Here is a 27,556-nt window from a genome sequence, read left to right as displayed (position 1 = left end):
ATTTTTTTTTATTTTCACACCATCAACATGAAATGGATATTGTTAATTTGTTCATGTTCCACAGTATCCAATTGAGTTTTACAGTTACAAGTAAATTGCTTGTCACATAACTAGAGCATGCTGATGGTGGGTCAAATCCCAGGCACTTTCAGTTCTAGTTTATATTTTAAATATCATAATGTTGGCTAAGATACATTATTATACCCATGGAAATTATGGGGACAACAATTAAAAAGAGAGAGAAACAGGCTCTGCCATATTCTGCCACTTGATTTTTCTTTACAGTAGATTTTTTTTTTATTGCAATAACATTGGTTACAGCACTGCATATGATATAGGGTATCAGTCCATTCACACCTGTAGAGATGTGTATTGCACCACACCCACCACCAAACCACCCATTGTCCTCTACCATAATGTTTGGTCCCTGCCCCCCTTTGCAGACCATCTCCTCAAATAACCTCATTTCTGTAGTAAGATTTCTAGGATTTGTTTGGTTTTACCTGTCTCTTCCTTTGTTTGGATTCCACATAGAGTGAAATCATGTGACATTTGTCTTTCTCCTTCTGACTTATTTTGCTTAGCATTTATTCCCTTAGATTTCATCCATGTTGTATCAAATGGCAAGCTTTCATGTTTTTCTTTTATAACTAAATACTATCCCATTGTGTATATATGCCGCATCTTAATCCACTCATCTGTCCTTGGTTATTTCAATCTTGTATGTATGTAACAATCTATGATGTTGTTACTATAATGTGGCTATTGTAAATTGTGTTGTAGTTTATAGTGGGGAATGCATATATCCCTTGGAATTAGTGTTTTGGTTTTGGGTTATTTTTGCTTGATACTAATGAGTGACATAGATAGAAATCTATTTTGAGAACTTCCATATCGTTTTCTCGAGAGTCTGGAACAGTGGATTAGTCTACATTCCAACCAACAGTTCAGAGACTTCTTTTTTCTCCACAACCTTCCTAACATTTTCCGTTTCTGTTTTTTTTTGCTTGTTTTTTGATATGGACCATTTTCTCAAGTATGAGATGGTACCTCTTTGTGGTTTTGATTTGCTTTCCCTGATAAGTGTTGATGATTATATTGTTATGTGCTTGATGGGCATCTATATGTCTTTGGAAAAATGTTTAGCTTTTCTGCACAGTTTTTGATTGGATTATTCTCTGTGTTGAGTTGGATTTTTTTTTTTTTTTAACATCTCGGAGATCAGCCCCTTGTCTACTGAGTGATTTACAAGTATTTTCTTCCATTGGGTTGCTTTTCAGTACCATGATAGGTTCTTTCACTGCATGAAGCTTTTTAATGTGATACTTTCCTATTTATTTATTTTTGCTTTGTTTCCTTGCAGTTTTAGTTGTCTTGTCTAATTGCTCTGATTAAGACTTCCATTATTATGTGGAATATCTCTGGTGAAGTGAGCATTCTTATCTTGTACTTGAGCTTAGAAGAAATCGTTTGTTTTTTTCTTCTTCACAATGTCTTGAAGTGCTTTGCCTATGTTTTCTTCTATGTGTTATATGGTTTCAGGTCTTAATCTGGTTTCTTTATTAATTTTATATTATTTTAATGTTATGAGGTAGTAGTCTATTTTCATTCTTTTCCACATGACAGTCCAGTTTTCCCAACACCAGTTGTTAAAGAGACTTACCTTTCTCTATTGTATAGTTTTGGCTCTTGTGTTATAAATTGCCTAGATAAATTAACATTTTTTTGATTTGCGTCCTTAATCATATCCCATTCGTCTGTTTGTCTATTTTTATTCAAATACTATATTGTTTTGATTTCTGTAGCTTTGGGGTGTGGCTTGCAGTCTGGACTGTGGTACCTTCATTCTTTTTATTTGTCAAAATTTATTTGACTATTTCAGGCTTTTTGTTTGCTTGTTTTAGTAATATTTCCTTGAAGAATGCCACTGACATTTTGACTGGAATTACAGTGAATATATCTATATCTATGTATTGCATTGGGTAATTATTAAATTTTCTAATCATCAAGGAGGGAATATCTTTCCATTTCGTTGTTTTCTATTGTTTTAACAATGCCTTATATGTTTTATTGTACAGATGTTTCATCTTCTTTGTTAAATTTATTCCTAGGTATTTCACCTGTTTGATGTATTTCTCCCTTGATTCATTATCCTTTGTCTGGTTTGTGTGCATGTGTGTGTGTAAAGGAAAGTAATTTAATATATCAATTATGCATTGTGCCACTTCACTACTTATAATTTTTAATAGTTCTTTAGCGGTGTCTTTAGGGTTTTCTTCATATGTTTTGTGATTTGCAAACAATGGCAGCTTTATTTCTTCTTTTCCGTTTGGTATATTGTTTTTCTTTTCTTCTTGTCTAATTGCTCTGATTTAGACTTCCTATATTATGTGGAATATCTGTGATGAAAGTAAGCATTCTTATCTTGTACTTGAGCTTAAAAGAAATCTTTTTTTTCCTCCACTATTGAGTATATTACCTGTGGGTTTGTCATTAGTATATTGAGACATGTCCCTTCCATCCCCATTTTATTGAGTATTTATCATAAATGGGTGTTGAATCTTATCAGATTATTTGTCTGCATCTTGTTGATTGCTATGGGTTATTGATATATTGGCCCCATAGTTATTATGCAATGCCCATACCTGTCTCTTGCTACTTTTTAACTAGAATTCTATTTTTTCTGATATTGTAATGGTTGTCCCTGCTTTAATTTGGGTACCATTTCCTTATAGGATTGTTTTGCAACCTTTTCCTATGAGTATACATTTATCTTGGGAATTCATATGGGCCTTCTGGAGATGGCAGAAGGTCGGGTCTTCATTTTCTAATCCAATGAACCCCTCTGTGCCTTTGATTGGTGAGTTCAGCCATTTAAATTAAGGATGATTAATGATCTATGTAAGTCTGGTACTGCCATTTTGTTTTGTTTTCTGGGTCTATATTTCCTTGTTCTTTTTTCTTTTTTTAATTATTGGCCTTCTCTTCAATTTAGATTATAGAGCTCCTTTCAATATATTTTGCAGGGAAGCTTTGAATTTGGCAAACTCCTTCAACTACTATTTGCCTGGTCAGGCCTTTATTTCTCACTCATTCCTGAGTTACTGCAGTATATATCACTAGTATTCTTGACTGTCAGATTTATTATTGAGTATTTTCAATATGTCATTCCATTTTCTCCTGGCTTATAATATTTCTGCTGAGAAGTCTGCTGAAAGCCTTATGGGAGTATATGGATAGCTTATCTGCTAATTTAAAGAATTCAAGTAAATTGTGCTTCTTCAAGGGTCAGTTTCTGATCATTTTTTTTATTATGAATGGACCATACTTTCTTGCATGACTTAAAATTTTAGTTGGAAACATATATTTTTAATATTATAATAAGGTAAACCTGAATATTAGATTTTCCCCCATTTTCAAAGTTTATTCTGTTACCTGTTTCAGGTCATGGATATGGTTTTGTTCAATTTTCTGAAGTATTTTCTAGAGTCTCATGCATGTTCTCTGAAGTTTCTGTTCTTTTAACTTGTGCTCAGTTAATGTTTTTAGAAATATTTCCTTTAATGTAATAAGCTAAGAGAAGAAGAGGTTGAAATACCCGGAACAAGGAGAAACCAAAATAAAACTCTCCCATTCTTTTTCAGATTAATTCTGTGCTAGGATACTTATTCACTTACAGCACTATCTTAGCTTTTACTTCCTGCTTGTAATGAGCCTAGAGTTTAAACAGAGAGTAAACTCAGTGTAATTTCTGAGCATACATCCTGCTCTGGGCATACATGTGACTTTCTAACTTACCTAATATATGTAGGCATTTTGAATGCCTAATTTCCCAAAGAAAATCTCTTGCCAGTTTTTATTCTCAAGTTTTGGGTGCCTTACTTTATGCCTTAACTTTACTCCCCAAGTAGCTACTGCTTTTATCTTTCAGTATTTTTGAGGACATGGACTGGTTTTCTGCCCTGAATGTTTTGGGTCAGGGATAACAAAAATGAGTGCTATGTGTTAGTTCTTTAAGTTGCACACAGATTGACTAGAGTAGAGGACCACAATTCTTTGAGGATAAGGTATACTCAATTCTCTTCAGAACCCATGAACAAAGGTCACATACTCTAAATGCAGGCTGATGACTTAAAGATCACCACCAAGCCAGAGAGGGGCTTGTGGTAATGGCAAATAGAAATGCCACAGAGATTCCCTACTGTGTTTAAGTTGCCTTTTTATTGATTCATCTTTGCCTGACTGTTGTAAACCTTTGACATTTTCCTAGAGTTCTGACAAAGTTTATTTTGAATCTTGCTTCATCCTTGATGCCTTGCTCAGGAAACAGCCCCTAGGTTCATTGTAATCACTCTGATAGCAAACTTTATTGACACAATTTACATGTATATTGACTTCTGTCATTGTTGATCAAACTGAGTTTTCTAATTCTATTTGGGGCCATCAAATAAAAACTTTATATCTTTACCACTTACACTATTCCCTACACTTACTATACCATGCCCAATAGGTACAAACTAATTTTTCATTAATTATTGACCAGTGACATTTTAATCTTACAATTTTCCCTCTTGCATCAAAAATTAGAGAATGAAGAGAATTAGAGAATGCAGAAAAACACTTTGTGAACTACTTGATGATGAATGTAATAATAGAATATTATCATTAAGTCAGATGTTATTATCAAATAAAAAGAAAAGCCACATCTTTACAGATTTGCATGTTTTTTCTATATCTTAGAAGACTGGAATGCAGGTTTAAAAAAATCTTAATCAAATATATAAAATAAGTGTACAAAGTACAGCTTAGTGAAGGGCATGCCAACAAATATTGATGCCCCAAAATAATGTTGGTCATTTGATTTATACCTATTGATATTTATTGGATGGAAAATTATTTTTTTTCTAAATTTTTTGTTAGTTCATTTAAACTGGATAATATACTGTTACGTCAAATTATATATAAAAATATTTTAAAAATAGCAATTTTTTCCAAAGGGAAAAATGAGTGGGATGAACAACATTATTTTGTATTACATTATTTACAAATATGTTTAATGTCTGACTGAATAGAAGACATTAAAATTTTCATATGTACTTCTATTTAATTATTTTGCCATCAGATTTTGTAGTTGGAAAATTTGCAAGAATTCTGATCTCATAAAATTCTCTAGTTAGAAATGCTTAATACCTTTTAGACATAATTATATATACTTTTCCTTGATATTTCTTGAAATCGTCACAAGTGGGGAAATTCTTGAATTAGTTGCAATGTGAAATCTGAAAGTGTGTCAATATTCTGCTACATTAAAATATTTTATTTAGAAACAAATTTAAACCGATGCATGACTCTTTGACATCACGTATTGGTCATTTCGAAAATATTAGTTCATTGGTTATGCAGATCTTCCAAATGTTGTTAAAGTTTAATTTACAGAAAACCACAAACAATTAATATTACTGATGATACTAATAGGGAAGTTTTAGTAGATAAATATGGCAAATTCAAGCTAAAGAACTCATTTTTCAAAATTTAATAGTTTTGCATGAAAAGTTGCATTTTATAATTTGTAACAAATACAGTCAATTGTGGGTTGCTCTTTTCACATAAGAGAACCATTTTATTCCTTTGGAAGAAAAACAATAGACTATTATTCACAGCCTATTATACTTTCCTTCCAGCAAAAGTGTTCTGTGATTTAAAAAAAAAAAAAAGGCAGTTATTTCATCATCCAACCAGCTCTCACTTGCTTTTCCTTGAGATAACCATCATGTTGGTATACAATGGGAGTGATTCTTTGTTGTTGTTTATATCTCATTTCACCATTCTTATATTAAAAATCTTAATGATTAATAATAAAATTTACAATTTTTACATTTCATGTAGCTTGGAAATTCTTAAGTGACAATAGATTTTTTTAAATTGATAGAATGATGACAATATCATTTGATGCTGCAGTGTTGACTGGCAATGAGACTCCAAGAGTTTCATGCACCATTGGTTTTGTAACAGAAGTGAAATTTCTAACCTATTGTAAAAGAAAGATAATGCCTTAATATTGATATTAATATTATTTTGGCTTCCAGGACCCCTAATTAACAACTATCTATGAACCACATTTGTACATCTTTACTGTGGGGTAAAAAGCATATGAAAGAAAAATTTGTTCATGGTAATGTACTTCTTGCTTCTTGTATACCAATTTTCAGCTCCTTCTTCACATTTGGGAAGTTCTCTTCAATTATCTCTTTGAATATTTTCTCCGTTCCTACTTCTCTCTCCTCTCCTTCTGGTATTCCTATAACTCTTATATTTCCTTTCCTCATGGAGTCAGATAGTTCCCAAAGTCTTTCTTCGTTCTTTTTCCTTCGTACTTCTCTTTCCTTTTCTGTTTTGGTTCTTTTTATTTCTGTGTCTTCAAGAGTACTTATTTGTTCTTCCATTTCATCTATTCTGCTTTCATTGCTTTTCCCAGAATTCTTTAGTTCTTCCATTAATTCTTTGATCTCCTGCATTTCTTTTACTTCCCTCTTTAGGGACTCAATTTCATTCTTCTGACCATTTTTTTCCCTCTTTAGGGAGTCAATTTTATTCTTCTGATCGTTGATTATTTTTCCCTTATCATTGTTTTCCTTTATGACTTCTGTCAGTTTTTTAATCACGGCAATTTTAAATTCTCTTTCTGGAAGGCTCAGAAGTTCTTCCAAGTTACTGTCGTTGCAATCTGGGGGCTGGTTTTCTTTTTGTGGTGTGCTTTTTCCCTGGGGAGTTGCTAGGTTGCATGTGGTTCTTCTACTCCCTACTGTCTGTTTTCTAATTTGCCGTATGCGTTGGGACACTGTGTTGTTGGGACTGGCTGGCATCTTGCGTGAGCTTCTCTGCTCCCCTCTGGTTCCTCCAGGAGCCATATGTCAGTTTCAAGCAGTCTTTACTGGAGAAAGGTCCCTGTTCTAAAATGCCGATGTGGGGACACACTCCCCTGTGCGCCTGGTCTGCCCCGGCGGTGGGTTCCTGCTCCCCCTCTGGGCTTGGACTGCAGGCCAGAGGGGGTCTGGCGTGGGCGAATTTCCCCCACTCACCTCTGGCTCCTGAGGAAGCCTTCTGCAGGTAGTCTTTACTGAAGTAATGTCCCTGTTCTAAAATGGTGATGTGGGACACACTCCCTGCGCGTCCGGTCTCAGGCACACTCTTCTGTGCGCCTGGTCTGCCCCGGCTGTGGGTGCTCGCTCCCCCTGTGGGCTCAGACTACTGGTCGGAAGGGGCCCAGCGTGGTCTAACTCCCCAGCTGGCCACTGGCTCCTCCAGGAGCCTCTGATGGTTTCAAGTCGCTAGGCGGTGCCAGAGATCTCTCCTAGAGCCCTTGGGGAGCTGATTTTCCACCCTGTGGGACAGGGACCAGAGCGGGAATGGTAGGGTAAACCTCAACGGCTTTGGGGTGCTGTGTCTGCCTTGTGCCCCACCGTTGTGGGGAACCCACGCCCCTAACTTCGTGCCCCGGGTCTCAGTTCCAAAGCCCTCAGTTCCAGGACGCGGGCTGTAGCCCAGTTCAGTGGCCCGGGAATGGCGCCTTTTGAATCCGGCTCCCGTGCCTGGGCGCCTGGTTCCTGCTCACTCAGTGAGGGCCTCCGCGCGTCTCCCCGCAAGCCTAGGTCGCAGGCTCGGGGACCTGGGCAGCGATCCGTATCTGCTTTTGCTTTTCAACCGCACTGCTTTTCCACGCGATCCCAATTCCGATCTGCACTTGGTTTTCCAGCTCGCCACTTTTCCGCACAATCCTGATCCCGATCTGTGTTTGCTTTTCCAGCGCAAGCCGCTTTTCCACGCAAGCTTACCGGGCGGCCCAGGGCTGTGTGCTGGTGCTGGTTTCCTCCTGGGGGGCGGGGGGGCTTTCTTTAATGGCGCCTGTAGCTCACCTCCACGGCGGATCCTGCAGGATTCTCCACAGCTCCCGTTCACAGGGTGTGGTGGCTGAAATAGTTCCTTTCCACTCACAGTCCCGCTTGCTGCGTAGTTTGTTCTTGTTGGTTGTTTTAGTTTTTTTTTTTTTTTTCCCTCCTCTCTGCTGGTCGGAAAGTGCCAACTTTGTGGGTGGGGAAGGGGAGCAGGGTTCTGCGCTTTCCTCCCTTCTGATCCTCTTTTATGGCAACTTTCTTCTTCGGGCAGTTTGCTGGAATCACCCGTTTATCTTCCGTGTCCCAGTTCTCACTGGGACCTGCCGCTTTTCCTCCCTATTAATTTTTTTTAATGGGAAATCTTACTCGCAGCGTCTCCTCGCCGCCATGTTGCTCACATTAGACTTTATGTGAGTCTGTAAAAGGACTCAAAGATTTGAAGTAAAGTGATAGCACTTTAGGGTAATGGGAAGACATCTTTGTATAATATGTATGTGTGTGTGTGTCTATCATGTAATTTTCCTTTACTTCTCACAGTGTGAAAGCTTTTGTGCAAGTGCATTTTTCATATTGATGTTTTCTACTCAAATTCTAGTGATGTTAATTTGAAAAAATTTCTCAGAAAGAGATTTTAGAGTGATTAGGATTTTGAATAATTGACAAATTTGACTAATTAAACCTATGAGTATATCCTAAAGCTCTTGATTCATTTTTTTCAGGAGATGACAAGTTTGAGGCAGAATTTGACAAGGTCTTCAGAACCTGAAAGCACATTACTTATTTGATGAGCATTTGAGCCTCTGCTGAAAAGGAGAGCCAGCCAGTTCAAACCATAATAAAAATTAGGAAGTTTTCAAGAAGCAAGCTACATTCAGGACCTTTGTGTCTGAGTGCATACATATGGGTGTATATACCAGCATATGCACATAGTAGTTCAGATGAAAATCTGATAAGGAGAACTAAAACAAGGCAAAGCAGAGCTGTCTAGCTGAAGAGTTCTAACCATATTACCCCATCATTTTTCTTCCTCACTTCTCTGTTCTAAGAGAGCTTGTTAGAGTCCCTGGAACACAACTGACAATAGTATAATTCAGTATTACTCTTTATTTTTGTAAATGAGGACACTGATGCCTATGGAGAGTGAATGATACAGCCAGAGGCATATAAGCTTGTTAAGGGTTAAACTGGGATAAAAATATGACCTCCTAGCTCTTATTACTACTATTTCAGTATTATTGTCAATTCCCATTTGAGAATGGAGAATGAGAGAATAGGTTCATAACTGTGTGTTGAGAATCTTAGAGAAGTTTAGTGCATTATAGGAGGAAAAGTTACTTTAATTCATATTTTAGAATTTAATATTCAATGCATATTAAAAAATTCTCTCCATGTATCATGAAAAAACTAGGGGTAAAGAGGAAGAAGAAACTAACTTATAAATAAATAATACTTATTTTTGTCAGCTGTTCTCATATCTCTTCAGTATTGATACAACTTTGTTCATAATTTACTAACTTTTCATATAACAATTTTTAAAATGCATTTCTTAAAATAAAAATGTTTTTTATGTGAAAGTCACATGCTGACAATATGTGTGTATAATATATATATATATATATATTCTCAAAAAGGTAAGATTTTTCATTGGAAAATAATATGTTTTAGGTGATAAAGTCAACTAAAATATATATATTACTAGATTTTATAAGTTTATCTGAATCTAAAGTTGTTCTAGTTGGTAAAGTTTTTCTTTATTCCAGTGATAAATTTATTAAAATTGATGTGACTACCCGATACTGAGATAGATACTTAGGAAATATTTGCATGTAGTTCATGAATTCTCTTAAAGGGATATTGTTAATAAGCTTTATTGGTTTCTCCTGACTTTTCTTTGTATTTTAATTTTGCTAACTTTGGTTTATCACACTGTATATGATTTGGAGGAATAAATTCACACCTCTGCAGAAGTATGTTATTACACCATACCCACCACCAGAACACCCATAACCCTACCAGTTGATCAGGAATGGACTGCTCTCCTTGCTTCAGAAACACAGTTATTGGCACCACCAGGTAATAGAGTAAGAAAAGGTAAAATAAATAGACTCAAAAGGAGAAACTTGGCATGTCAAGAACAAAGATAATTTTCTGGGAGTATAAAACAGATGTCAAATGATGCATTAAGAGCTTTTACTTTTGTGTGTTCGCTCTTACTTGAATGATCAACCAGTGTTCACAACAATACTAAATGACAAGTTGATTAAAGTTTCTTTCACTGACCAAATTTACAGTTTATTGTTTGTGTGATTAATATTTCTGACCTTAAACATTCAACATAGTCAAGTGCCCTACTTTTCAAATGAGACTTCTGAGTGAATTTTATTCTTTATTAAATTTTTCCATTAACTGTAAGAAGCAATGTAGTATTTTGCTTTTGTCAGGTGAACCTAAAAACATAAGCAGAAGCATTTTGATTGAAGGGAACCACTATGAAAGACACAAATATCCTAAAAGAATAGGAAGTCACTTTTGTGGTTCTGATATTGAAGAATTTGAAGGTGCTTGTATTAACTTAAGCATTTTCGAGTTTTAATAATAATAATGATAGTAATTGTCATTAAATGAGCTAAGTACTTTGTGGAATGATTTTCATATTTGTGATCATTTATTTAGAAAATATAGATGTAGCTTGTACTTAGATATATACTGTGATTATTGCCTATTCTGGTAATGTTTTTAATCTTCATATTTACATTATGAACTATGTAACTCCTTAACTGGGAAGCATAACCCTTTGATCCATTTTCTAGGTGATAAGCTAGACAACATAAAAGAACTCAGCATCTTCTATCTGATCTGAAATGACAGGTTTTGACCATATTGAATGTGCTCTGTAGTGTCTAGCATCCTGTGGAAGAAAAGCATGGAAAAAGAAAGTTTTATAGTAAATGAAAGAAAAATTAATGTTTCTGCTGTTAAATAGAAAATCAAAATTTGAATGTCCTTTGGCTTGTTAGAGAATATATAAACAAACATTTTTAAAAGATCTGGAATTTTATCATTGTAGTTATAATTTTGCATTGTGTTTTCAACTAATTGTATAAGGATGGTACATTGGTGTTATGCTTCCAAAAACTTAAAATTCAGTAACATTTGAGGTGAATATGCAGGAAGAGACAAGCTTTACTAAAACTAAACATAGAAAATAAAGATTTTTTTTTAAGATTTATTTATTCATTTATTTATACAAGCACTGGGTATAGTCAGAAGCGCGGGAGGGTGAGAGAATTCACCAGAGCCAGAGTGGGGAGCAGAGCAGGCAGAAGGACCGAAGTACACTGCTGAGGGGAGCAGCGGGCGGCAGGAGAGGTCTGCACGCCATGTGTGACCCTCCTCAGGTGGCTGGGGAGCAGCCAGGGATCGAGCCGGCGCTGCAGAGGCTGCGGGCAGCTTCGCAACCCAGCGCTCAACCGCTGCGCCACCGGGGAGGCCCATAAAGATATTTTTAAATGAAGAAACAGAAGTTTAAACAAAGAATGGGAACTGGAGGCGGCAGGCTCCCCTGTGGCTGAGAAGCAAGTATATCACATGGCCTGAAAGGAGAAATGGATTTGTGCTTCTGGCAGATTCTGAAAACAAACTGATAACTGATTATTTTTTCTTTTTATTACTGTTTTGAAAGGATTTGTTTATTTTAAATAGTATCTAAATTAAAAAATATATACATTTCTCAACCTCAGATGTCAAGATTAAACTAGATAAAAAGTAACACAATTTGTCTCAATAAAGATAAACCAAAGACTGAAAATCATAAATTACTTTTTTCTCAGCTCAGTACTAAAGAACAGTCCTTCTTCTTCTAAGATTATACAGCAAACTTATTTCAAAAGGCTATTTAACAGTGTGATTGGATTTTTGGAAGAAAGCACAGAAATATGAATAGTAGTCTATTAAAGACAGACTAGAGTAGGGGAAAGAACATAGAGTGAATTATTTAATTTCAGTTATTTTATTACATTCATGTTGACAAAGCTGAATGTCTTAGCTAAGATTCTGTACCTGCAACTATTTAGCAAATAGCTCTTCTTTTACTGATACTATAAATATTGTGATTATTGTCATACTGTGTCATCCTCTATCACTGGATTTTTAAGTTGCATTTCAAAATGACAACATAGGGTTATAAGGGTTAACAAATACTTTCATAACAGCAATTATTAAAATGTATTACATTTTCAAGTTTTCACACATATGTACATGCTCACACCTATACATACTCATTGGATAAATATTTCATATTTAATTGTAAATATAATGTACAATTATATTTCATATAATTATATCTCATACATTATATTTCATAATTATATTTAATAAATAGTTCATATTTAATTATAAATATAATTATACATTGTGTTTATAATTAAATATTTCATATAATTAAATGTTTTATATTTAATTATAAAAATATGACACTCAGTACTAAAGTAGAGAAGACTATGTGAAGTAAATACTTCACATAGAAGATCTATGTGAAGTAAATATTGAATTTGAGTAATATTTTGATACTTGTGAATAGACTTTGATTTCATAATTTTTCCTTTGAATATTAATAGGAAAAGGAATTTATTGAGAGATCATCTCTTAAGATGACTTACAAAATATCCATTTTCTTCTGAGCTACCTTTTCAGTGTTCAATTTGAATCATTGGGAGGTATGGCATCTAGGATTCTCTGCTTGCTAAGTATGACCTAGGACTTAAAATACAGAGAAAATTATGAAAATGTATCTGATAGTAAGGTTTCTCCAGGAGATTCTAACATCAATTAGTTAGTGCCTTAGAAATGAAGTTGCAAGGTGGGTTATAATATTTGCTGATAGATGTATTAAGGATCCTACTGAAGTTGTGGCGCTAAACACTACGCAACAATGAGCAGAGGGTGAATTTGGAAATTTAGGCTGGCATGTTATAGACAAGGTTCTTGAATGCAAATAAAAAGTCTCACTTGTTAATGAGTGCTAAGGCACTGCTGTCTTGAGAAAGGAGAAGGACTGTGGCAGTGGTACCTTCATGGGAGACTTAGAGCAAAACAGAAGCTAACAAACTGAGGGACAACATCAGTTGGTAAAAGTGTTCATTTCTACAAGGCAATAGAATATTCTTCACATTCATTTTTAAAATTCTGTAGTCTTTTTTTATAAAGACCTAGTTAGTAGAGTATTAAATAGAATGAAAGCATATGTTAAGTGTCAGGATACGTAATATAAGTCAGACATGTAGGTTCCATTGCAGTCCTGCCTCTTACTAGTCATGTGACCTTTGTCAAGCTTTTTAATTTTGCTCAGCCTAAGTTTTCCCATGTGAAATGAAGATCATAAGACCCAATAGAGCTTAGGACATTTGGAAAGGGGAAGATTGATTACAAAGAATGAACACCCCAAAGATTATGATAAGAGTTGGAGATAAAAAGAGATTTGGGATAGAAGGCAGCCTCTGAGGCTATTAAAAGAGGAGCTTAATTATTCATTATATGTAGAAGGAGGAAGTCTTTATTCTAGGACTGAAAAATTCAAGAGACCTCAGGGATAGTGCTAGCAGCTAAAGGAAATTTATAGAAATGAGCAAAAGTGAAAAAGGAAAAAGAGAAAAATATCCTTCACTTTCTCAGCAATGATGAAGTTAAAGAAATTAATCCTTAAATTACCTCTCTCTCTCTAAATGTATTGTTTAAAAGGAAGATTTAATTACAGTAATTTGAATTACTTCAGTGGGTTGATTTTAGAATAAGTTCTAGGGGCAATTGGAGTTAAAAGAGAAATTCTTATTGTTAAAATTAAACTATCTGTTTTCTACATGTGAATGAAATCATCCTATATTTGTCTTTCTCCTTTTGAGTTATTTCACTTAGCAGGAAAACAAAACCACATCAAACCCTAACAGTCTAACTATAGATTGAGGCTACCAGAATGAGAGGATGGGGGGAGAGTGCAAAGGGGGGAGGGGGTGCAGTGGACTATGTTGGAAGAATATGGGTGTGTTGGTGGGGAAAGTGCTGTGGTAACATACATCTGAAGAAGTGTAGCCCTATACCACCAAATCATATAATGTTATAACCATTGTTTCTTTATTAATAAAGTAATATTATTGTTTTATCAATTTATTTATTTTTTTTTAAGTTTTTACTTATTTATTTATACAAGCACCGGGTATAGTCAGAAGCGTGGGAGGGTGAGAGGATTCACCAGAGCCAAAGTGGGGAACAGAACCGGCAGACTGACGAAGTACACTGCTGAGGGGAGCAGTGGGTGCAGCAGGAGAGGTCTGCCTCGCCATATGGGACCTTCGCCAGCGGCCTGGGATGGAACCGGTGCTGCAGAGGCTGCGGACAGCTTCACAGCACAGCGCTCAACCACCTGTGCCACCAGGGGAGGCCCTGTTTTATCAATTTAAATAATACAATAAAAATTAAAAATAAATTACACTATCTGTATCACAAAAATAAATGAAAATTAAACTATACTTTATAAAAATATCAAAATGTTAATTGATCAATATAATACAAAATTAAAGAACAATGTACTATATAATTTCATTCATCAGTACAAATCTAAACATTTAGTGTATCTTTAGTGTATTCATCTAGCAGTTCAAAAGTAATAATTCACCATGACCTGTTGGATTTTAAAATAGAAATAGAGGGTAGTTGGTAATATGTAAGTTCATTTAATCAATTTTATATCAACAAACAAATAGAGAAAAATGTTTTTAGAAAAGAAGCTGGAAGTATATGATGACAGTAATTTCAACCAAAAATTCTAAGTGATATAGGAATAAAAATGGATTCCGTTTCAAAAATCAAGAAAACACCTCAGATATAATGAAAATTTAAAGATCCTGCCATAACAGAAAATAAGCATGCCATTCTTACCATACTTATGCAAGGTTCTTTTTGACATTCAAGTTAATAAATAATTCAGTAAAATGAAACAAATGCTTTTTAGCAAATGCTGTTGAAGTAATTAGGCATTCAATAGGCAAATATATAAAATTGAATATGAAACTCAAACTGATATTCACACTATAAGTAAAAGTAAGTCAAGATAAATCAGGAACCTACCTTCTTTCCAACTCCAGCAGCCACCCAGACACACACATACACAGATATACATCCACATGCATGTTTTAATTTTATACATTTTAATTTTAATTTGAGCAATAAATTTCAGGCGTGCATCATTGAAAATAATGTGTATGTACTACATTAAGTTCACAGCTGAAAATCCTAATCTATCCTTCATTATACCGTTGTTCCTTTTTTGCTTGCTTTACTCATCCTCTTGTCTCCATAGTTTGCATTTTACAGAATGTTATGTATTTGGAATCACAGTATATAGCCTTTTCCAGTGGGTATCATTCACTTAGTAAACATTTAAAGCTCCTCTGCATCCCTTCAAAGTTGCTAGATTATTTTCTTTATTTTTTTTATCACCGTGTAATATCCCATTTTCTACTTTACCATAGTTTATTCCTTTACTTACTAAGGGACATCATTATTGCTTCTAAGTTTTTGCAGTTGTGAACAGGACTGCTACAAACATCTGTGTGCAGGTTTTTTGTTGTTTTTATTTGAAATACCACTGGTTTACAGCCTTGTTAGTATTGGAAGTATAGTGTTTCCCTCCTCAGGTGTAGTGGACATATATTTTGAACACATTTATTATAGAACAAGGAGTGTAATTGTTGAATCAGATGGTGAAAGTGTGTTTAATTTTTTAAGAAACCACCAAACTACCTTGAATACTGTGCCATTTGCAGTTCATCATTTCATATTTTCACTGAGACTTTCTCTCTTTGTAAGATAGTTCCCTTCCTTGGACTGGATTCAATCACTTTGTACTCTTATTTTTATATTACCATATATATCATATTCTTTCTTGCTTTGCAAGTGTGACTCCCTCAGGGCAGGGTGTAAATAGGTCTCTAGCAGCCTCTCTTAATACATTTAGAAAGAATGTTCACAGTATTAGTTTAATGAATAATGTTCAAATTAAGATGTATCATAATTTTAGGCAAATGATCAAGTGTGTGTAATTATCTAAGAGCATCGTGTTGCAAATCTACATAAAGGCACATTTTTATATTACGAAAATTATGTTAACAAAATTATGTTACAAAATTGTTAGAATTAGAATCAAACATTGTTACTATTTTACTAGTAATATTTTCAGTTGTTTCTTAGCAATTATTTTGTGAGTGAAATATATGGCAGATTCATGTAGAAGGGAATTGCTAAAAGGAAATTAATTCCTTGTCTCAGATCTTCAGCTAGAAGAAACAAAGCTCTTGCTATAGAGTATGTGCTGAATCTTTAAAAAATTCTAATGAGATTAGTATATATTGTTGACATTTTATTTTCAGCCAGAGTGAAGGTTATAGCAGAAAGGTCACAGAGATTATTTTATACAGTAAATAAACAATGCCATTGTATTGTATGGAAAAGAAAACATCACAAAAGTGTCTATAGCTTTGTAAATACACAGCAAAATTTTCTGGGAACCCTGCCCTCCTATACCAGGCAAGAGAACAAAAACTATATATTTTTTTTAATAATAAATTTTATTTTTATATTCCCCATACAATTGCAACCCCCTTATTTTGACCCTAATCCCTCCCCTCCCTGCCCCCCACCTCCCATAGAGTGTCTCTGGTTCATAGTTTTTTGTTGATTTTGATTTTCACTTTCTTATAGTTATTCATTTTCCTGGTCCCTTATTTAAGTTTTCTAGATTCCTGCTATGAGTGAGACCATCCAGTATTTTTCTTTTTCTTTTTGGCTTATTTCACTGAGCATGATCCCTTCCAGTGCCATCCATGTTGCTGCAAATTGCATGTGTTTATCTTTTTTGAATGCTGAGTAATATTCCATGGTATATATGTACCACATCTTCTTGATCCAGTCATCTATTTTTGGGCATTTGGGTTGTTTCCAAAGCTTAGCTATTGTAAACAGTGCTGCTATAAACATAGGGGTGCAGGTGCTCTTTGGAATTGATGTTTCTGTGTCCTTTGGGTAAATACCTAGGAGTGGAATTGCTGGATCATATGGAAGCTCTATGTTTAGTAGGTCAAGAAATCTCCACACAGCTCTCCATAGTGGTTGGACCAGTTTGCATTCCCACCAACAGTGCAGGAGAGTTCCTTTTTCTCCACAACCTCGCCAACATTTGTTGTTGCTAGTTTTTTTAATATGTGCCATTCTCACTGGTGTAAGATTACCATCTTACATGGTAGTTTTGATTTGCATTTCCCTGATTACAAGTGATGTTGAACATTTTTTCATATGCTTGTTGGCCATTTGCATTTCCTCTTCAGAGAAGTTTCTTTTTAGCTCTTCTGCCCATTTTTTGACCTGATTATTTTCTTTGTTGTTGTTGAGTCTCATCAGCTCTTTGCAGATTTTTGTGATCAGTCCTTTATCATTAGTGTTGGGTGCAAAAATGTTCTCCCAGTTGGTGGGGTTTCTCTTTGTTTTTGTTATTGTCTCTTTTGCTGTGCAGAAGCTCTTTAATTTGATGTAGTCCCAGCTGTTTATCTTTGCCTTCACTATCACTGCTTTGGGTGCTGTGTCTGTAAAGATGTCTTTGACGTGCATATCACGTAGTGTTTCGCCTATATTTCCTTCTATATATTTTATGGTTTCAGGTCTTATGTCTAGTTCTTTAATCCATTTTGAGTTGATTTTTGTGTATGGTGTGAGGTGGTGGTCAAGCTTCATTCTTTTGCATGTAGTGACCCAGTTTTCCCAGCACCATTTATTGAACAAACTTTCTTTGCTCCAATGCATAGTCTTTGCTCCTTTGTCAAAGATTAGTTGACCATAAATCTGTGGGTTTATTTCTGGATTTTCTATTCGATTCCATTGGTCTGTATGTCTGTTCTTGTTCCAAGAACAGATGATGCCTCCATTCCCTTCTTTCTTTTTCAGGAGAGCTTTGGCAATTCGGGTTTTTTTGTGATTCCATATGAATTTCATCAATAATTGGTCTATTTCTTTGAAGAATGACATTGAAATTTTGATTGGAATAGCATTGAATCTGTATATTGCTTTTGGTAGGATGGCCATTTTAATAATGTTTATTCTTCCAATCTATGAGCAGGGGATGTCTTTCCATTTCTTTGTGTCTTCTTCTATTTCTTTTAACAGTGTTTTATAGTTTTCTTTGTATAGGTCCTTTACCTCTTTTGTTAGATTTATTCCCAAATATTTGATTTTTTTGTTTCAATAATAAAAGAGATGTTTTTTTTTGATTTCTTCTTCTTCAGATTTATTGTTTGTGTATAGGAAGGCTACTGACTTTTGTGTGTTGATTTTGTATCCTGCCACTTTACTGAACTGATTGGTGAGTTGAATTAGTTTTTCTGTGGAGTTTTTGGGGTTCTCTATGTATATTATCATATCATCTGCAAGTAGTGATAGTTTGACTTCTTCTTTTCCTATTTGGATTCCTTGGATGTCTTTCTCTTGTCTTATTGCTCTGGCTAGGACTTCCAGTATTATATTGAAAAGCAGTGGTGAGAGTGGACATCCTTGTCTTGTTCCAGATCTTAATGGAATTGCTTTCAGCTTTTCACCATTGAGAATGATACTGGCTGTTGGCTTGTCATAGATGGCCTTTATGATGTTGAGGTATGTTCCTTGTATCCCAAGAATTTCAAGGGCTTTTATCATGAATGGGTGTTGCACTTTGTCGAAAGCTTTCTCAGCATCTATTGATATTATCATATGGTTTTTATATTTCTTTTTGTTGATGTGTTGGATAACGTTGATTGATTTTCGGATGTTAAACCATCCTTGTGTCCCTGGAATGAATCCTACTTGGTCGTGGTGAATTATCTTATGGATACATTGTTGGATTCTGATAGCTAAAATTTTGTTGAGGATTTTTGCATCAGTGTTCATTAGGGAGATTGGCCTGTAGTTTTCCTTTTTTGTGTACTTTTCTAGGTATTTAATGGATTCTGGCCTTATATCCAAGTCATCAATTAATCCATTTGAGGTTTTTTTATGTGTGTATATGTATATATGTTTAAGATTTATTTGTTTATGCATATAAGAACTGGGGTACAGGCCAGAGATGCAGGGGCAGGGATTTGAGAGGATTCACCAGAGACAGAGTGGGGAACAGGACAGGCAGATTAATTGAAATACACTGCTGAGGGGAGCAGTGGATGAATCAGGAGAGGTCTGCTGCACCATATGGGTAGCTCCCTCGCCGGGGATAGAACTTGTGCTGCAGTGGCTACAGACAGCTTCATAGGTTATGTCTTAACCTCTTGTGCCACCAGGGAGACCACTGTTTTTTTTGGGTTTTTTTGTTTTTATTTTTTGTATATGTGTATATTTTTAAGAGAGTGAGCTAGTTTCTTTTTTGCTGCATGTGGCTGTCTAGTTTTCCCAACAACGTGTGTTGAAGAGGATTTATTTTCGCCTATGTATAAGCTTGACCCCTTTGTCATAGATTGAATCTCTATATCAGTGTGGCTTATTTCATGTCACTCATTCTATTGTATTCATCTTTGTGTCTACTCTTATTTCAGTACCATACTGTTTTTATTACTATGGGCTTGCAATATGGTTTGAAGTTTGGGCATATGTTACCTCACTTCCCCTTCTCTTTTTTTCATAATTGCTTTGGACATAAGAGGTCTCTTGTAGTGCTATATAAATTTCAACAATGTTTGCTGTGTCTGAAGAAGTTCATTTGAATTTTGATAGGGATTGAACTGAATCTATAAATTTCTTTGGATAAGATGGACATCTTACAATGTTAATTTTTTTTTTTTTTTTTTAAAGATTTTTTTATTTATAGAGGCATGTTTTTATTTATTTATTTGTTTGTTTGTTTGTTTTGTTTATACATGCACCGGGCACAGTCAGAAGCGCGGGAGGGTGAGAGAATTCACCAGAGCCAGAGCGGGGAGCAGAGCAGGCAGAAGGACCGAAGTACACTGCTGAGGGGAGCAGCGGGCGGCAGGAGAGGTCTGCGCGCCATGTGGGACCCTCCTCCGGTGGCCGGGGAGCAGCCGGGGATCGAACCGGCGCCGCAGAGGCCCCGCGCAGCTTCGCAACCCAGCGCTCAACCGCTGCGCCACCGGGGAGGCCCTTACAATGTTAATTTTTCCAACCCATAAGCATGTAATATTTTCATTTCCTTGTGTTTTCAGTTTCTTTTAGTAATGCTTATCGCTTTTGATGAGTAGGTCTTTCAGGTCTTTTATTAAGTTTATTTCTAGATATATACTTTTTGATATGGGAGAAAGACAAATGCTGGATAATTTCACTTATATGTGCAATATTTGATTGATTCAAAGAAACTGATGAAGTAACCATAAAAAGTTAGAAATATGACTGCAGAATTGAAGCTACTAGATGGGGAAAGTGAGTGAAGGAATACAATGGATTCGACAGTGTATGATATATATACTAATATAGTATTTTTGGATATGGGTACATCAATCCACTGATAAGTGAATATGGGTGCATCAATTACAGTGCTGTAAACCAATGTTACCTAAAATAAATTGTTTAATTAAAAATTACACTCTTAATGTCTTCACACTGCTCCTACCTATATAGATAAAATTAAAACTTGTGTTTATTGGAATAGCTCTCACCAAGTACAAACTGTCAGACTGTTTTCTGGATTCAAATTCTCATTTTAATTATCTAATAAACTCTATTGTTAGAGACTTTCTTTACAGTTAACAGCCTTTTGGGCCTATTTTGGTACTTAAACTGTATTGTTAGTAAATATCTTAGATTTTGGTATTGAAAAAAGTAGTGTACTTAATTTATAATACAATCACTGAAAAACATATGTATATAGGTTTGTGGCTAATATAAATGTTTGCTTTTCATTAATATACTGCCATTTTATTTGAATTTTTTCATGTAACTTTTAAATCTATTTTGTGTCTGTTAGGTAGTGGGTATTTGGTGAAACTTGGTATTTATTCTATTTACTTGGGTGAATTCCTTCCAAGATGGAAGTTTTCTTCATCTTATATACTCAGTACCCTCAATTCTCTCATCTTTGGTGTTTACAACAAAAGTGTAAATTCATCATAAAAGAAAATATTCCAAAGTGGCTTGGACAGTAATGGATTGGACTATAGCTTAACAGTGAAATGTGACCTGTGGGCACAATGCACAATAAGGATTCTTAATTACTTTCTTATTATGTGTCATTATGTAACTAGGGATTGATCTATTATATTTGTTCTAGATCAAGGTAATTTAATGTATTGGAAAAGGTCATGAAACAGACACACTACAAATGTCAAGAACCATGTCAACATGGTGACATCATATTTTCTTCTAAACACATTTTTAAAGCAACTTCCCCAAATTTATCATTCTTTAGTTTTAAAAATTAACATGAAATATGTGTCTAATCTAAGATTTATTTTATTTTAGATGAACTTTCAAATTCATCAGAAACCAGATTGTCTTTAGAAGATCTCTTCAGGAAAGACTTTGTGCTTCATGACCCAGAAGCTCGATGGATCAATGGTATGTTTGTTTCTTTTTATATATTATATTTATGTTGAGTTCTTAATAATTAAAATTAATAGTGGTATCTGTAGTTAATATTTTAACTGGCATTATGCTTCAAAAATTACATATACCATTTAATCAGAAATTAATGCCTTGGTTCATATGAGAAAAGCAATTGCTAATACAGTTCATCAACAACATTAGGACTAAACATTAGTCTGACTAGATTATATCTGCTGTTCCCTCTTGGTCATTGGTTGTGTGACTTTAAGCATATGCTGCTTTCTGGCATTTCCCTGGATAATTTTTCCTAGGAGCCTAGGAATGTATATAAATGATTCAAATTTGGCAGTCACATTAGTTTTCTCTTCTTTTTTTTTTTTTTTTTTTGGTGACTTTTCAGTTTAAGTGCTATAAACTACAAAAACTCTGCAGAGTTGAAATGTTTATAAATGGTATGGAAACATATTGCATTTTGTCTTTTCCTTCCCTGGCAAAGAAACTGCTTCAACTTTCCTTAGGTTATTTCTGGTTTCATTATTTTTAAAAAGTTTTTAAAAGAGGTTACATTATACTAAGACATCACTGAATCTATAACCACTGATCAGCTCTGGGACTTTTGGTTTAACTTTATGGAAACTAATAAGGGGCACATGTTGGGTAATCACATCATAAGAAATGTGTTGGGGAAAAGAAAGTCAGATTTTAGGCCTTGAATATTCAATTTTTTCCATAATAATCACTGTGGTTGCAGTTATTAATCTTTGTCTTACACTTTATTTAGAAAACATCTTCACTGGTTTTCAAGCATAGAGTAGAGATTTATATGATAAATAAAAAGAGCTTTGCTTTTTTAATTTGATTAAGACCATCTCACAGTCAATTCTTTCTTCTCTAATAGTCTAATTAAGTACATTCATAACTGCATATTAAATATTAATGGATGAATGCTTTGAAAAGAATGTAACTTAATTCAAGAAGACAAGGCCAAATCATACTTGTTTACCAAGCAATGATGTAGTTCCTGGAGATCAACAGGCACTCAAAATTTGTTTTGTGAATAAATGAATGAATGCTTTTAATTGAAATTCAGTGTTTTTTTTTTGTTTTTTTTTTTTCTGTAAACCCAAGTTTCACTTGGAACCAATGGGAAGATGAGTATGTATAATAGTTTTGGTATTACAGAGAGAAAATATGATAGCAATTTTATTAATTTATTTGAATATCTTCATTTTGAATTGTTCATAATTTTGGAACTTGTTATTTTTTTGTTTTTGCATTATGATTATTTCTTGTGAGTACTCTGACTAAAGAAGGTTAATGAAAAAGTATATCATTACTAAACATTGTCCATTGTCACAAATATTCTCCTAATTTGTTATTGTAATTTTAGTCCTCTTTTATTTGTTAGCAAGTTTGTTTTATTGAAAGAATGACAAAAAATTATGAAAAACTGTGATAATCTTTGAAAGATTAAATAATATTCTCATGTTTTGTCACCATGAATTTGGCCCAGTTATTAAAATTTGTGAAATCTTCAACTTTGGAAAGCATGGAAGAATTCATGAATCTTATGTCCTTTCTCAGGTTAACCTAGACTATTTAAAGAGGCATTTACTCCTGTGTATTACTGACACTTTGAGCACCAAAGGACCAAATAGATAATTTAAGTAGTGAACTACTTACTAAAATAAGCCACCTTTCATTTTCTAGGACACACATTCAACTCCAGAACTTCACATGATACCAAGAAAATATATTAAAGTTAATAATACTAATTATTTCTGGTAATTTCCTTACCAATCATCAGTAAATCTGATCTTGAAACAATATCCTGGGTTAAAACTGCAGTGTTATTATTATATTCTAAGTTAAATATAAGACTATATTGCTTATAAAGAAATTTGATGTAAAAACAAGTCTTTAAATAGGAATAAGCAGAATCTGAGCTGTCAGAGGTGTGCAGTCTTTACAAATACTGAAGGAATTGACTCGCTGTTGGTAGGTTGTGTGCACCGGGTTGCTTTTTGAGTAACAGATTTATGTTCATTCATTCCTTTTATCCAACCCAGGTCGCCTCTTTGGCAATCACTATGCACTTGGCCTATTTACATATTCCTTACATAGCCAGGAAATTCAGAGAGAAATATATGAATAGAATGTGTAACCTTGGCCTAATTATAACAGATTACATCTAAATGTAAAATGTGAGCTTTCTTTATTCCCTGGGACGTCTCACCAGGTTTTCTTAGTATATAAGTTGCATGAAAGAATATAAACTAAGCTCATTTGGAATCTTCATTTAGTTCTTGGAGGTCGCCATGGGAACACTTAATGCATTACTGGTCAAGGAGAAGCAGGGAGTCTAGACAGCCCTGACGTGTAGGTTATAGTGCAGCAATGTCATTCATTATGCTTGTTCTCAAATCATATAGGTGTGAATGTCATTGCAGCCTTGGATGGGTGCTCATGTTCATGGTTAGCTTAACAATGGCCTTCCCCAAATCTGCTCATATCCTTGAAATCTCCATTTTTATAGCATCTTCTTCCTAGTTATGTTACCTTGAAAAATGAGAATCTATCTTCTTTAAAACCACTCATCTCTTTATATAAGTTTGATGATGAATGACCATCAAAGTAAGATCCACTATTAATTGAGGGTCTCAAGCAAAAAAAAAAAAATCCAGAAAATAAAACTGATATTGAGAGAGGTAAAGAGAGGGACATGGAGTTAGTACTCTCCCTGAAAGAATGAGAGCTTCCTTTGAGCAACAAGGGCTCAATTAAGAGGGACAAATTCTAAAAATAACAGTCTCATTCTTTTGTTTCCCTAAAAGTTAAGACAGATTATTCAATGAGGTTTATAATATTCTTTTTCTTCCAGTAATATAAATACATAGAGCTTTATTGAAGTTATGAATTCTGATTTGTAGCTCAGAGAATTGAAAATTAGGTTGCATTATAATTAATTGTTATATTGGTTAACCCTTTGTTAGAGTAATATATGTCAAAGTATCACTATCAAAAGTAGATCATTCCATTCCCTGCCAAAATTAAAGAAGTATGCCATTAAAACACATAAATATTTTTTCCAAATTACCAAAAATGTTTTCTTTACTATATAAACTTTAAAAAGTTTTCTTTGCTATATAAACTTTAAGAAGTTTTTATTGATAGTGCTTGAAATTTAAGAAAAATCTAAATATTTATTTTTAAAAGCATATTATGACAACCTTATATACTAAATGAAAATTTTCAGACTTTGGTTTGAAATTTGAATCTAAATAATTTTCTTTAAGATGTTTTAAACATTCTAGCTTGTATTAAAATGAAAATATTTATATTAAACACCAAAAGGAAAATTATTTACCCATAAAATTCAATGTTAATATTACAGGAGAAAGGAAAGGTTTTCCAAAAGAAGAATATTTCTATATTTTAGAAATGTAGAAATGTATTTCTACATTTTAGAAATGATTGCTTTGTAGTATTTAAAGTTAGTTGGAAAATATAAGCAAAACTCTAGATTAGAAAAAAACTGAAATTTCCTGTTACAACATACTATTTGAAATAGAAAATTGAATTTTTAGTTTTTAAAAGAATGAAAAATGTCTGAGTGAGTAGGATGAAACAATTATGCTTAGAGTTCATCAACAAGCATTACTGAGTTCCAATTATGTGCCCTGCATAGAGTTTGTATTTTCCGAGTGGGATCTGTGAGCATTTGAAAGGTTTGCAGTAAAAATAAATGACATTTTCATAGTTGTGGTGCAGTCTATGCAAATATGTTTGCTTTTGATTTTGTTGGCCTAGAAACTGGGTTTGCCAACAGAAATATGGCTGGCTGGTAGATAATTTTCCATCTCTTTTATCCTCTTTTTTAATTCATTCAACTCATTTAATATATAAAGATTTTTTCTAAATATGAATATTAAAAGATGCACAATCACTTCTTTCACTCAAGGAAACTGACTGTATAAATTTTCACCCATTGTTCACATTATCTTTTCTGATATCTAAAGCCTTGAGGAAGTGAAATTAGTATTCAAAAGCTGTGTTTAAGGAGATAATGCTGTGCTGATCTTAGCTAGTTTCTGAAATTGTGCTAATTCTTAAGGTATTTTATCTTACAGGCTTTAGAATTAAGTGAAATGAAAGTCAATGGGAATAGATATCTGCCCAACTATGATAACTTGTGTTTGGCTAATATAGTTTTCCAAGTTTTGTTTAGAATGTGGTAGAAAAAATGTGTTCTCTATCCTTGCTGATATGATCAAAACTTTGGGCACAGCAGACCTCTCCTGTCTTGCCCACTGCTTCCCTCCGCAGTGTGTTTCAGTCAATTGCCTGTTCTGCTCCTCACTCTGTCTCTGGTGAACCCTCTTACCTTCTTGCACCTCTGTCCTACATCCCAGCTCTTGCATGCATAAATAAATAAATCATTAAAAAAAACTATGAGTGATCGTGATAGGGACACCTTCATGAGATATATATTGTTGATGAGATTGTAAAAAGTGATCTCTAAGTCCAGCTTTAGTTTTAAGAGGTTATTTTATCTCCAAGTCAACATACAGGTGTGGCTTAATAGTCTTTTTTTTTTTAGGAAGCCAATATTCACATTCATCAAAAACAATTCCTATGAAATGGTATCCCCTTTCACAGAACTTTCTCTGCTTCTCATTCTTACACAAGAAACAATGCATGATACAAAGTTCTTTTCTCTTTGGTGTAATGGGCCATATGGAGTTGCTGAAATATAATTTGAAAGTCAATCTCATTTTGCACTTATAGTTGGTAACACCCTGGTATACTCTCCTCTTGCTGTCAATACTTAGGCTGGTTTTAATAAGCTCAAACATTCATTACTGGGCTGTGTACTGAAGCCATTAGTCTGACACTGCCATGTGCTTGCAAACACCATCTGAAAGCAGGTAGCTTGCAACTATCTGGTCTCTGGTGATAGTCAATTTGCAATTAAAACAAAATATACAACTAATTAGTTGTATGTCTAGGAGGGTGAATGTTCATTTGTTCATCTGCCATTACCAATCTTGCTAATTGTTTATTTTTTATTCTGCATATGTATGGCCACCTTTTAATATCTTTATATTCCTTCACCAACATCCTTTTATATGCAAAATATGTATACATATATGTATATATAAATAATGATTTTGCTTCTTTAGAAAGTGAGCTGGAGCATAAGAACTGCACAAACTTGACATCATCATTAAGTAACTGTGATGCTCCAAATCATTCAGATATGTTGCCAACTTAGGCTCTGCCAACTATCAAGGAGAAACAACCTTTCAGTATGTTCAAGTAAGGTCTGCCCAGGAAGGGTTAGGGCTCTGGAAATCAGAACTTGTTCACGGTCAACATGATGGTCAAGTACCTTGACTTATTTACGTGTTCATGTCTTCATCCATAAGATTGAGAAGACAATTCTTATTTCTCCCTTCTAAAGCCATTGTAAGCATCATAAGGAATATATATTATCTTAATATTTAAGCTACTTAAAATTTTTGTGTCTATTTTTATTGAATGAAAATTGATTTTCATTTCTCTAGAATATATGGTCTTGGGTAAATTAATCAATATTCCTGGGTATTACTTTTGTGAAAACACCAGAGTTGTAATTGCAACAGCAATAACTAGTTATTTAGTGGGTGTTAAATATGTGCCAGCTACTGGGCTAACTGCTTTCAGTGTACAGCTCTATTGAAACTTCACAAAAGTATGAATTATTTTTATGATCTTTACAGCTCAGGAATCTTTGCTCAGAGAACTTAGTAGCTTGCCCAGGCTCACACAGCTGATAAGTTGTGTTTTATTTCCATGCCTGTTTATTTTGCCATACTGCCACTTTTTACTCTAAGACTTGATGGAGCATGGAGCAGTGTTCAGAGCATGAAAAGTACATACATATTTTATTGCACGGTTTTGGGTCTGTGTCCTCATAGCAATTTTCCTTTCCACTCCTAAAGCAGATTGCTGCTTTTCCTTATGAAATAGCATGTCTGCTCTAAATTTAGCCATTTCTTTCCCACACATCTTGTTTTAAACAAAAAGTCAGTCTCTCTGGACTATATTTATGCTCAGCC

At 34.3% G+C, this 27,556-nt stretch overlaps 1 protein-coding gene across 5 annotated transcripts in view; it reads left to right on the top strand.

Annotated features, from left to right (window-relative positions):
• The window catches only part of DPP10 (dipeptidyl peptidase like 10), a gene marked incomplete at both ends in the record, with an annotated part of 1,271,390 nt that overhangs the window by 841,643 nt on the left and 402,191 nt on the right, over nt 1-27,556 (top strand). For 4 of the 5 annotated variants that reach the window (XM_084246025.1, XM_084246024.1, XM_084246023.1 and 1 more), the window contains one exon: nt 21,372-21,467. The exons of the other annotated variant lie outside the window; for it this stretch is intronic. In XM_084246025.1, coding sequence (XP_084102151.1) covers nt 21,372-21,467 — 96 coding nt within the window. The remainder of the gene's footprint in view (nt 1-21,371; nt 21,468-27,556) is intronic. 5 annotated transcript variants of the gene reach the window in all.

The sequence above is a fragment of the Talpa europaea genome (assembly GCF_964194135.1).
Source record: "Talpa europaea genome assembly, chromosome: 1".
NCBI classification, from domain to species: Eukaryota; Metazoa; Chordata; class Mammalia; order Eulipotyphla; family Talpidae; genus Talpa; species Talpa europaea.
The sequence above is the reverse complement of the archived record's forward strand: the minus strand, read 5'-3'. Positions and strand labels throughout refer to the sequence as shown.